The sequence below is a fragment of the Chenopodium quinoa genome, unplaced genomic scaffold (assembly GCF_001683475.1).
Source record: "Chenopodium quinoa cultivar QQ74 unplaced genomic scaffold, ASM168347v1, whole genome shotgun sequence".
NCBI classification, from domain to species: domain Eukaryota; kingdom Viridiplantae; phylum Streptophyta; class Magnoliopsida; order Caryophyllales; family Amaranthaceae; genus Chenopodium; species Chenopodium quinoa.
This window is the reverse complement of record NW_018742684.1, coordinates 968,145-981,422: the sequence shown is the minus strand read 5'-3', so window position 1 is coordinate 981,422 and position 13,278 is coordinate 968,145. Positions and strand designations below refer to the sequence as shown.

At 33.0% G+C, this 13,278-nt stretch overlaps 1 protein-coding gene across 1 annotated transcript; it reads left to right on the top strand.

The window, feature by feature from the left end:
• The first annotated feature begins 262 nt into the window (after positions 1 to 262).
• LOC110722638 (ABC transporter C family member 10-like) lies at positions 263 to 6,454 on the top strand. The gene is made up of 11 exons (XM_021901910.1): positions 263 to 2,705; positions 2,906 to 3,226; positions 3,312 to 3,398; positions 3,592 to 4,170; positions 4,259 to 4,423; positions 4,550 to 4,844; positions 4,947 to 5,161; positions 5,242 to 5,547; positions 5,677 to 5,740; positions 5,820 to 6,059; positions 6,153 to 6,454. Exons 1-11 carry the CDS (start codon positions 681 to 683, stop codon positions 6,275 to 6,277), a joined length of 4,422 nt encoding a protein of 1,473 aa, XP_021757602.1. The 5' UTR covers positions 263 to 680; the 3' UTR covers positions 6,278 to 6,454.
• Positions 6,455 to 13,278: the final 6,824 nt, after the last annotated feature.

The following is a 13,278-nucleotide window of genomic DNA, read 5'->3' as shown; positions in this document are numbered from 1 at the left end:
GGACATAATATGAAACGAAGTTTGCTCATTCTATTTTTTCGGTTAGTTAAGCATGTGGCAGTGTGGCACCACTAAGTCACTAATTATACTCCTATTAATATTTACTAATCACTTGTCTTTTAGTAACCCTAAGTCAATTGTAATACTACATCCGTTACATTTTTTTTTTGAAAAGCTACATCCGTTACATATTATTTGCAACGATTAGACAATTTTCCTCTCTACTTTATGTCAAATCGTTGCAAATAATATATAACGGAGGTAGTATTTAGTGGTAATTTATTGACTAATGAAATAATGAGAGTACAATTTGGTTTTGGCATTGGACCTTCCATCTTGGAACTAACATCTAATTGGCTAATTGCAACGTGTGTGCATTACATTTGTGGTGGTAACATTAGCTTCTATTCAACTTTTCACTTTTGTTGTTTTCCCATTTTGTTTCTTTATTTGGTTTGTCTTGTTATCTCTGATTACTTGATTAATGATTTTCATTTTCTTTATTATAGTCCATAAACACGTAGTAAAATGAACCTACCATTCATTTAATCATTTTCTTTTTGTACGTATACCCCTACTCTTTTTCCCGAAAAAAAAAAGAAAAGTAAATTCAACCTAATGAAGCTTTAATCATTATTGTCTTTGACTCATTTCTAATCCCATCTCCAAATATCAGTAAAATGGGTAACAATTTCTGGGCAAATTACTGTGGAAATTCAGCCTACCCATATGAGAGTTTTGGCACATTTTTTGCATCAACACTTAATACAAATTCATGTGTAAACCACATCATAGTAATCTCCATTGATTTGTTGCTCATTTTGTTGTTTTTGTTCATCATTTTATCCACCCCTACTACCAAGAATACAACTTCTGCATTCAAATATTTTTCTGCTGCTGTAAATATTGTTCTGAGTTTAGCATACTTAATTCTTGGTTTATGGGTTTTGGAAGACAAGATAAGAACTGAAAAGACTGTTTTGCCCCTGAATGGATGGCTGGTTCTGCTCTTTCAGGGGTTCACTTGGCTGTTTCTGAGTCTGATTCTGAGCTTCAGAAGACCATTTGGTTCACTCTCAACCTTGTTCAAGATATGTTTCACTTTTTCTGGATTATATGCTGCATTTTTGTTTGCAATTTCTATTTATGAAGTAATTGTTTCTAGGAGAGTGAAACATGTTAAGCTCATCTTTGATATTTTGTTGCTTCCTGGAGTTATTCTGTTATTTTTCTATGTTTTTAAAGAGCATATTAATAAGCAAGAATCTGAATCAGAATCGAAAGTTTGTTTACATGAGTCTAGTGTACCTTTGCTTGATAATGAAGATGTTTATACCTCTGATGAAAATCAAAGTCTGTTTTCGAAAGCTGGGTTTTTCAGTAGAATGTCATTTTGGTGGTTAAATCCACTGATGAAATTGGGAAAAGAGAAAATTCTTGAGGATGAAGATATTCCTAAACTTAGGACTGCTGATCAGGCAGAAACCTGTTATCGCGATTTTATGGAGAAAATTAGCAATAGTAAAGAGAAGGGATCAACTTCAATTTGTCCTGCTTCCATATTTTCCTGGCAATGGAATGGCATAATGATTTCTGGGGCTTTTGCATTGGTTAAGGTGCTTACTTTATCAACTGGGCCTCTTTTTCTCAAAGCATTCATTGATATAGCTGAAGGGAAAAGGGTCTTTAAATATGAAGGCTATGCAATCACTTTTCTGCTTTTATTCACAAAATGCTTAGAATCATTGTCAGAGAGGCAATGGTGCTTTAGGACTAGATTGATTGGACTCCAGATAAGATCGATGTTATCTGCAGCTGTTTATGTCAAGCAATTCAGACTCTCGAATGATGCTAAAACGAGTCACACTCCTGGTGAGATAGTGAACTATGTCACGGTTGATGCTTACAGAATTGGTGAATTTCCTTTCTGGTTTCATCAGATATGGACTGTGGTTCTCCAAATGTGTATTTCTTTGGTGATCATTTACTACTGTGTTGGGAATGCAACAATTGCGGCATTAGTGATTGTTGTTGTTGCAGTACTTGGAAACTCTCCCTTAGGTAAATTACAGCATAAATATCAAACAAAGCTTATGTTAGAACAGGATAAAAGGTTGGGGGCCATAACTGAAGCCTTGGTGACAATGAAGGTGCTGAAGGTTTATGCCTGGGAAAACCATTTCAAGAAAGGCATCGAAAATTTGAGGGAAATTGAGTTCAGGTCACTAGCAGCTGTGCTTCTACAGAAAGGGTACTATATGATTCTTTTCTGGTCATTTCCAATATTGATGTCGATAGCTACATTTGGGGCATGCTGTTTTTTAGGAATTCCTTTGGATGCTGGTAATGTTTTTACATTTTTAGCTACTTTGAGAATAGTTCAGGAACCTGTAAGGTTAATCCCGGATGTTGCTGGAGCATATATACAAGCAACTGTATCATTAGACCGAATCATAAGGTTTCTTGATGCAACTGAATTGCAAAATCAACATATCCAGCAGAGGAAGAAAGGGAAGGAACTAGAGAAGTCTATAGATATCAGAAGCACAGCAATTTCATGGGATTTTGCACTAAAGCCAACCCTTAGAAATGTAAATCTACTTGTTAAACCTGGAGAGAAGGTAGCCATTTGTGGAGAGGTTGGAGCCGGTAAATCCACACTCTTTGCAGCCATTCTTGGAGAAGTTCCAAGCATTGATGGCACTGTAAGGCCCTATTCTCTTTACTATTATTATTTTGTTATTTATTCTTACTGAGTTTTATATGAGAAAAAAAATAGGATTCAGGCTTTAATCAAACAGCTTATCAATTTTTTTTTTTACTAAATTATTAACGAGTGTATGTTGTGTAAACTGCACTGTAAGCTAAGTGAGATTTAATTACTGATTGGCTTCTGGTATTTCAGGTGCAAGTTTATGGAAAGCTTGCCTATGTCTCTCAGACAGCATGGATTCAAACTGGGACTATAAGAGATAATATTCTGTTTGGTTCTTACATGGATCATCAAAGATATGAAGATACACTTAAAAGGTGCTCATTGTTAAAAGATATAGACATGCTTCCATGTGGTGATCTCACAGTAATTGGGGAAAGAGGAGTTAACCTCAGTGGTGGACAGAAGCAACGAGTGCAACTAGCACGCGCCTTGTATCAGGATGCTGATCTTTACCTCCTGGATGATCCATTCAGCGCTGTTGATGCTCACACTGCGACTAGTCTATTCAATGTAATAGAAAAGAAGATCCCTTTCCTTTTGCTTTGTTCTAGTAGAAACACCTTTATTACTTAACTAACTTGAACAATTTTTGCAGAGATATGTCATGGGAGCTCTGGCAGGAAAGACTGTCCTGCTAGTCACTCACCAAGTTGACTTCCTACCTACATTTGATTGTATATTGGTTAGTTTTTAATAATTTCATATCTTTCGTTGACTATCGTTCCATCTTATCCTCAGCTATAGTCTATAGGAAGGTAAAGAAAATATGTGGAAACTAAAAAGGCAAATGAACAAACTAAAGAGAGAGGATATAAAGTTTTTCGACTTAAGCAAATGATCTTGTATAAGTATCTTTTTTTTTTTTTCTTTTGCAGTTGATGGTTGAAGGTCAGATTATAAAGTCAGGCACTTATGAACAACTGATGACTTCAAGCCTTGAGTTCCAAAATCTAGTCAATGCGCATAACAACTCAATGCAGTCTGACAATTGTAAAGAGAGTAGATCTCTCCCGAATCTGAAAAATGATGAAAGAGACAACTTCAATCAGGACAAAGTACATGCATCCTTAGGTGATAAATTGATTCAGAAAGAAGAAAGAGAAACAGGAGACAAAGGCTTTAAGCCTTATATACAGTACCTTAGTCATGGAAGAGGTTTCTTATACTCATCCTTGGCAATATTAGCCCACATCTTATTTCTTCTCGGGCAGTCTATACAAAGTTATTGGTTGGCCAATAATGTTCAAAATCCTGGTGTTAGTGAAGTGAAATTCGTGACAGTGTACTCAATTATAGGATGTAGTGTGGGAATTTTCTTGCTCGTAAGATCATTTTCTATTGTTTCCCTTGGTCTTGACACATCACGATCAATATTTACTACTTTGCTGAACTCCCTTTTTCGAGCACCAATGTCCTTTTTTGATGCCACTCCCCTAGGAAGGATACTCAGTCGGGTAAGATTATTAATCTATCTCTAAGCAAAGGTTGAGCATTCTTTGTCAATTATGGAAGGCTAACCTTTTATCTTATATTTTCCTGTAGGTATCTTCAGACATAAGTATCATTGACCTTGATGTAGCCATGATGGTAAGCATGGCCCTAGCATCTACACTAACAGCTTTCTTTAGCTTTGGTATCCTGGCTATCGTGACCTGGAAAGTCTTGCTTATCATTGTGCCTGTGGTGTATCTGACTATACTCTTACAGGTACCTCCAAATCTTACACATTAAATTTGGAAACTATGTTCTGGTATATTCTGAAAAGTTCTAGCAGGAGTTTTTGATCCTGTTAAGATACTGAAACTTGAATTTAATTACATTACATGTATACAGAAATACTATTTTGCATCAGCAAAAGAGCTGATGCGAATCAATGGAACTACGAAGTCCACAATAGCAAGCAATCTTGCAGAGGTCATTTCGGGAGCCACCACAATACGAGCTTTTGGCAAGGAAGATCAATACTTCTCGAAGGCTGTAGAGCTTATAGACAACAATGCCAGCCCTTTCTTTCACAGTTTTTCTTCCAATGAATGGCTGATACAACGCTTGGAGATGCTATGTGCAGTTATTCTCTCATGCTCCGCTCTTGCACTGACTCTGCTTCCTTTCAGTGAAGCCAACTCTGGTTAGTTTCTCACTTCTCAAAACCACGAAAACAGATTGGTTAATCTTTGTTATTCTGCGATTCCTTTTATTACATTTTTATTCGATGATGTTCTCGTGACAGGATTTATTGGGATGGCACTATCCTATGGTCTCTCCTTGAATATCTATCTTGTGAGTTCTGTCCAAAACCAGTGCATGCTGGCCAACATGATAGTTTCAGCCGAAAGGTTGGAGCAGTACATGCACATCCCTGAAGAAGCATGTGAAATAATTCAAGAAAATAGACCTCCTCCTAATTGGCCTGATGTAGGGAAAATTGAATTCTGTGAATTGAAGGTAAACTTGAATTACACTTATATTTAAGCTCGTCAACTGCCAGAACATAGCTTCAGAAAAAAAATATATGATATTCACAGGTTAAATATAGACCCAATGGTCCACTGGTTCTTCAAGGGATTAACTGCATCTTTGAAGGTGATAGCAAGATTGGGATCGTTGGGAGAACCGGAAGTGGGAAAACAACCCTTATCAGCACTTTGTTCCGATTGGTGGAGCCTTCCGAGGGAAAGATCATCATAGATGGAATAGACATTTGCACCATTGGGCTTCATGATCTTAGATCTCACCTTAGCATAATTCCTCAAGACCCAACACTTTTTAGTGGCTCAGTTCGCCACAATCTAGACCCATTGTCACAGCATACAGACCAAGAGATCTGGCAGGTGATGTGCATTTAAAGCATACATTTTCATATTTTTCAGTCATCTCCTAAATTTAGTTTTAAAGTGTAAACAACAAAGCTATAGTTTCCCATTCTAACTTGCAAGTGATTCTTCTACATGTGTTAAAAGGTTCTTGAGAAGTGTCATCTCCGAGAAGCTGTTCAGGACAAAGAAGGCGGCCTAAACTCCTCAGGTATCACCAATAAAAAAAAGTAACGAAATTTCCATTCTCAATGAGTAAAATATAGTAATGGTGTGATTTTGGTATGCAGTTGTACAAGATGGATCAAATTGGAGCATGGGACAACGACAATTATTTTGTCTAGGACGAGCCTTACTGAAGAGGAGGAAGATACTAGTTCTAGATGAAGCTACTGCATCCATTGATAACACCACCGATGCAATCCTCCATAAAACCATAAGAACAGAATTTAGTGACAGTACAGTTGTTACAGTGGCACATAGAATACCAAGTGTAATGGACTGCACACGGATTCTAGCTATTAGTGACGGTGAGTTTCTTCTTATTTCTTACAAACATAACGCCTTACTTATGAAAAGATGAAATATTTCGGAACTAATGAAAAGTGGTATATTTTACACAGGGAAAGTAATAGAGTTCGACGAGCCAGCAAAGCTCATAAACAAGCATGATTCATTGTTTGGGAAACTCGTTAGGGAGTACTGGTCATATGCTGAAAATGTGAGTATGTTCAAAGATCAGCAGTGAGCTTTGTCTATTAGTTCTAAGTTTCTTGTAACATTTAGGCATTAACAGTTTTGAAAAGTTGATTAACTAACTCATGATGTGATTCAAAAGCTTCATGATTAATGCACACATAGTTGTCTTTATGATTATATCTGGAATTATAATTGAATGATTTGAATGTTTACACAAATGTTTTGATTATTAGCTTATATAACTTTTGATTTAACCTTCCACCAGACAGATACTATATCAATCTTACTGTATACTCCCTCCGTATATATGTTTCACTGTCCTTTTGTGGCCGTATAGCGTATTTAAATGATTGTTCCATATAATTTTAAGAAACTTTTACCAATATATCTTCTATAATCTATAAATATAAATAAACAAAGGACGCTTAATCTACAACCTGACATGTGTCACCCTGTGCTTAAAAAATATGTATAGTTCGTCAATTCTACACCATTAGTTTTAAATTTTAATCAACAACTTGAGTTACGAATAAAGATAGTCCAATTAAAACCCTAAGAAAGTTAACAAAGATGACATTTATTAAACCAAAAGGACAAAAATTACCCTTTTTATTCTTTAAATATATAAATTACAAATAAAGTCAACAAAGATGACATTTATTGAGAAAAATCTAGCGTGGAGTATATAATAATATACATGTAAAAAATATAAGCAATTTTTTACGTATGTGGAAAAATTTAAATTGATGAAGCAAGGTTAATACAAATAATTTAACACCAAGCGGATGGGCCAATAGAGTGTGCTGGTGGGCTTGTTGGACTTGGGCCAACAAGCAGATGCATCAGAATGAGTTTGAATTTGTAGATGGTGTAAAGTGGAGTAGATGGAAAATCTTAGGAGAATGTGTTTTATTTTGCATATTAAGATAAGAAAAATAATCAATTGTGGTCATCATTCTATATCAAATGTGATACACTGATATTGATCTTATTTTAATCTTGGCAAATGCAGATATTTGTAAGTTATGCAATTATTTTCCATTTTATTTAACCATTTAGGTTTTTCTAGCAGTTTATATATGGTGCACATAATGATGAGAATGATGATTGTTTTGTTTAGCTACAAGTATGCCATTAAAATTTATAATATAGATGCAATAATCGTCTTAGCGTACAAATAATTTTTCATTAATGTGTAGGTGGTACTGTTTATGGCGATGAAGGCAGATTGAAGTTATCACGCAAGGATATGTTGAATAATATTGACAATGAAATGGATCTATAAAAGTAGAGCTTAATATTTGCAAGCCACAAACTCGTGGTGGACCAAGAAAATATTGTTGTCTTGAATTCAAATGTTTTGATGATTCAAAATCATGTTGTGATGATTACAATAAGGTTGGTTGTATGAAAAAGCTCTAGATTTAGAGCATTTATATTTAGTAATAGCAATCCTTGCCCTTTTAATTTAATTGAAATAAAAAAAGCCATCAAATGTATTTTTTTACTTATTATATACTATTTCCATGTTTTTAGTTAACTTATTTGTTTTATTATGCTAGCCATCTCATAATTGTAACAACATTGCAAGAAAACTTTTTTTTTTTTTTTTTTTAAAGAAAAATTATAAGAAGTTGTATTGAACTTAGACTTGTCAAATTTTGACTCGACTTTACGGAGAGAGAACCTAAACCCAAACCAATCCAACCCAACCCAAATGAGCTAAAACTAACCCGATTTGATCCATCTATCATAATTTGTAAAAATAAAAAATTACAAAGAATCTAAAATTTGACCAATCTCGACCCATTGACTTTTCCCTTAAATTTGACCAAACTGTCACAGAATAAAACTAGTGGATTCAGATTATTTGATGGCCTAGTATGCTTACGAGTACCTGTTAGCCCTAATGGATTCATGATATGGGCCAGCTCTTATAACATGCATGTCATCATCAAAGGGGCTATTGGCTGGTAAAACAACAAACATGTAACAAAGATAAAGAGAAGAAGAGACCTGTTTCTCACTCATCTGCAGCTGGTTTTCAGGCATTGCTTCCTTAATTTGAGTTTACTAGAAAAGTCCACTTTAACATCATATTAAACTAGAGTAGTGTTAGTGAGTTGCTTATGTTATTGTAAGAATTTGTTATATGGCTTTCTGTTATAACCATCTCTTTTTTTTTTTTTTTTTTTTTGACTACTTCTTATTGATAATATCAGCATGCTATTGTCAAATGTGACTCATTTGCTACTTGTATTTGATCTAGATACCCCGATTGAGCTTACAGTCCTACAGGCAAATTTTAATTATAGGTTGTATATTGTATCGATTGTTCTGTTCTCATTAACTATATCGATCTCATGTTATGGAAGTATGCTGCATCACTATATCACTATTTCTTCGACGTTGACCTCTCACGTGACCTTAAAAAATGACTTTTTTTTTTCACGATTTCCCTTTAATTCCTCTTTCTCTTTCTTCTAATCCCTAGTTGGGACAAATCAGAATAAGGGAATTTGAGGAAAATCATGGAAAAAAGAATAAGAAAAAAGGATCATTTTTTAAGGTCATATGAAAGGTTAGTGTCGGGGAAAAAAGTCAAACACAGTCGAATTCCGACCACAAGGTCCCTCCAAATAACAAAATAAACTTATAAGGTCTTTTTAGACAACTTTAAACACATAAGGTCTTTATAGACAAAAATGTAAACATACATGTCCCTCCTAGACAAATTTTCCGTTGTTTTATTATTCTTGTATGTAGGAGCATTGACTTTTTGGTAGTATGTAAGACGGTGGCAGGTCGCGAGGAGGGTGGTGGCTAAAGTGGTGGTAGTGAATTTGTGGTAGGTGAATCAATGAATGGTTGTAGGAAGAGGGTATTATTGGTGGTTGTAAATCTGATTTAATAAATTATTGAAATATTGTACTCGTAAAATATTATTGGAATAATCCTACTCAAATGTATAGATTTTATATAAAAAAAATTAAAAAAAATAAAATAAAATAATGTTTATTTATACGTACAAAGTATATATGATAACAAATAAATAAATAAAAACTTAATATTTATTTCTAAATGTAAAATAGAACTCCGTAAAAGTATGTTTGATCGAAAAAAAATAAAGATATGGTTGAGAGCTTGAACCCATACAATTGAAGTCGTCCCTTGTTTTTTATACAAGAGAAGAATAGATTGGGAAAATTGCACAACAAGACCAATTTGGCAATTTGCTATTAATGAAAAGAAGTTTTTTTTTTTTCGTATATATAATTGTTAGCATTAAGCTTAATTATGTGAAGCTAAGTGAATCGCATAATTTACACAAGTACACAACAATACTCTGTACAACTTTAATACTTGCATCAATAAGTCATCACATACTCTTGTTAATTAAATTTACTATGTGAGCAGCAAGCCAGCAAGGCTCTCACTTATAATGCAGTGCAGAAACATTTATGAAGCCTTCTTCTTTATTTGCCAAACCCATTGCTTTTTATACGAAGTACTTTACAAGTGGAGAGAATTGTGAGGGAATTCATTGAAAATCACTTCTCTTACGGTTTAGATCTTCACTTTCCATAAGTTGTATTGAACATAGGACTTAGGTTGTCTAACTTTGCTTATAAAAAAAAAATTAAAAAAAAATGGCTCCTTCACCGATCCAAGGAATTGATTGAAGATGATGAAGACACGTAGATTCAATTAAAAATTAAAAACCATGAAAGATCGAAGGTAAATAACACTCATCAATTCTACTATCATTCTTTGATGATATTTGGTTAGTTTTAAAATTTTACTTTAATTGTCAAAAAGTGAATTAGCAAATAAAGGGTTAAGATTACATCTTAAAATTTAAAGGTGCAGATTTAGTCTCTTATAATGGCAACCTAATTATTGTAGCCATTGAATAACCTATATTTTGTGGTTTTTTTTTTTTTTTTTTGCTGAATTTTTATTGTATCGATTTTTGAATTTTGATTTTGTCATATACTCGTACTCGTTTTTGTACCCGTATCCATTTTCGTTGTCATATTTATCTCTCTTTTGAAGTTTTGATTATGGTGAATACGCTAATTGTAAGTCATGTAGTAAGTTTTGTATTTGTTCAATTGTTTAGGTTTATATATCTATTTATATTCATACACGACGTGTACATAATAATAATTGTTTTAATTACTTAGCTATAAGGATGTCCTTAATATTTATAACATAGATTCAACTTGTTTTAGCATACAATTAATTTTCACTAATTTGTGCAGGTGCTGAAATTAGATCCGATAAAGTAGTCCTCAAGATATGTCAGCCACAAACTATGGGAGGACAAACAGTCTACTGTTGTCTTACATATAAATGTTATCGTAGTCAAGCCGCCTGCCGCCGAGATTTCAATTATGGCCATTGTATGAAGTAATCATAGTTTAGTGCATAAGAGTAATCCTTGTAACAAAATGAGGAAATTTCTCATAATCATTATGTATTTCCTCTTGATCGGTTATCATTAGAATTAAACATTATGATTATTTTTTTCTTTTCTATTGTTAATTTGTTTTCTATGAACAAATTGAACTTCATTTAGTACTTTTAAAAGCTTGACAATCTTTAATCTTATTTGTTATACAATAATTATGTTTTTCCACCACAAATCTCAATTTACAAAATTTACAAAATCATACGACGTATAATAGATAAGTGATTGTCAAGTTCCAAGCTAAGTCCATTGTTCTATGTGGCATAAACCGTGTCCTCATGTATACGAAGTATATGGTAATCTTGTAGGAGTGGAGCACGTGCTTAAAGGTGCCAAGAAGACATGTGTGAGATGAAACATGTGTGAGATGGTGATGGTGTTATATGCAGAGTAGTAATGGGTTGAAGTTATGGGTTTTCATTTTATTTGTAGTAGTAGTATTTAATTTACGGTTTTAGATTGTAGAAAAGGATAGAATTAGATCGGTAAATTATGAAGTAATGCAAGAGCATATAAGTGAATATATGAGCAAAATGTATACTTGTTTTCAACTTCAATATGTGAACTGTGTAGTTAGTAGAGAAATTATATCTTTGTTCTTGAGGTTGATATCAAGGGGTTTTTATTTATTTATTTATTTATTTATTTTAAGAAAAGATGTTAATATCAAGTTGATTAATTAATGATACATTTGAAAAAAAAACATTTATAAGGTATAATGAGATACTTTGCGTAGAAATTCAAGTTGATTGTAGTTTGTAGAGAAATTATTTCTTTGTAAACCTGGTTGATTTAAAATCAAGTAAGTTTTAAGATTTATAAGGTATAATGAGATACTTTGCATAGAAATTCAAATTGATAAATTATACGTAGTAATACATTTTGAACAAAAAATTCAACTTAAGGTAGATTCAAAATAATTTACTTCTTTAGTTTGCATGATTAACCATGAGAGAAAGAGAGGCGTATAAGTTCTTAAGCCATAAAAAAGGAGAAAGGAGAAGAAGGAGATAGAGAAACTAAGAATGAGAATAGAAGATTTTGGGAAATAAAGGAAGAGAAGAAGAAACGATTTAGAGTAAAGGATTTTTGTAAATGCACAATCACATTTTAATGCATTCATATTTTCACCAATTAGCTCCCGACTTCTTGTAATTTAACTTAATCCAATTCACACACAATAAACAATCTTTTACAAATTGAAAAATCTGACCAAGCCAATGTGCAAAAACACATCTATTAAATTTACGTGTACAAATTAAGGGGCACATGCTCATTTTTGGAGCACATAAAATCTTTCGTATTAAGAGGCACATGCTCACTTTTTTAATGTACAACTAGCATTAAAAAAAATTGTTGACAATATGCCTAAAATAATACTTCGTATTATTTTTGGAGCACATAAAATCTTTTGGTTATACTTATAATATTTATAATTATTGATATGCATACTTTAATTATATAGTCGAAGCTTGCAAATAATATTACATTAAAAAAGTACATGCATGTAGTTATAATAATACGAAACTAGCCGTTAAAACAGGTTCACGTACAAGTTAGACTTTTACAATAAGAAATACACCCAACTAATTATTACCTTTGACTCGTTGATCACGTAAGTTGGTATAATTAAGGACAAATGAAGTTATAATACTTAACTAAATTAAAAAAAAAAAAAAACTCAGGCCAACTGTAATGCCATATTGGGCACATGAGTTCACACCACCGCAACTTTGTTGTTCGTAACGAAGAGTGTACCAAATTGTTGTGGATCCACTAATGGCTAAATGAATAACCAAACATAAGATCTGCAAAAAATGACAAACATATAAAATGATCAACACCTAAGTAAGAAAGTTATACTCGTATTTTGTATAACTCTTGCTAAAAAATTAAAGTTTGTTGTTTAAAAATTACTACCTTGCTAATTAATTAAATCTATTTGTTACAAAGTAATCTAGTACTTTACAAAATTACATTTTTGTCCTAATTAACTTTTTTTTTTGTCCTAATTTATTTTATGTATAATCAAGAACGAAAAAAACTACATGCATACTAAGCTAACATTATAAAGGCCAGGCATAATTAAAAAAAAAAAAAAATTAAAGCCTTACCCCATCAACAATGAGACATGTGAAAACAATGTTTTGGCTCCAAATAGTGCGTTTTATCACAACACTATAGTCTTTAGGCATCTAATACCACCATGAAGAAGCTCCAAAACATTTGAAGGAGAACGACGCAAGTCAAAAAGCTACAAGCATAGAATTAGATATGTTTACATGATGAATTTAATTTAAAACCCATCTGTGTAATCTATTGGGAGATACATTTAGGTAAGTAAATAGTTATTTATACTTCTTTTTTTAATCCCTAACTTTATATACTACGTATATGGTTATATTAGAGGGATCATTAGGTGAGATGGGCCGCGTCAAAGCTAAAAAATGGGGCCAGATCTGGCCGGACCTACTTTGACCAGGTCTAAGTTACATTGTCTATCCTAGAATCTTTTTGGATTTTTTTTATTTATACTTTGGTATTTTATTATAATTGCATTTATCAATAAGTCTTAG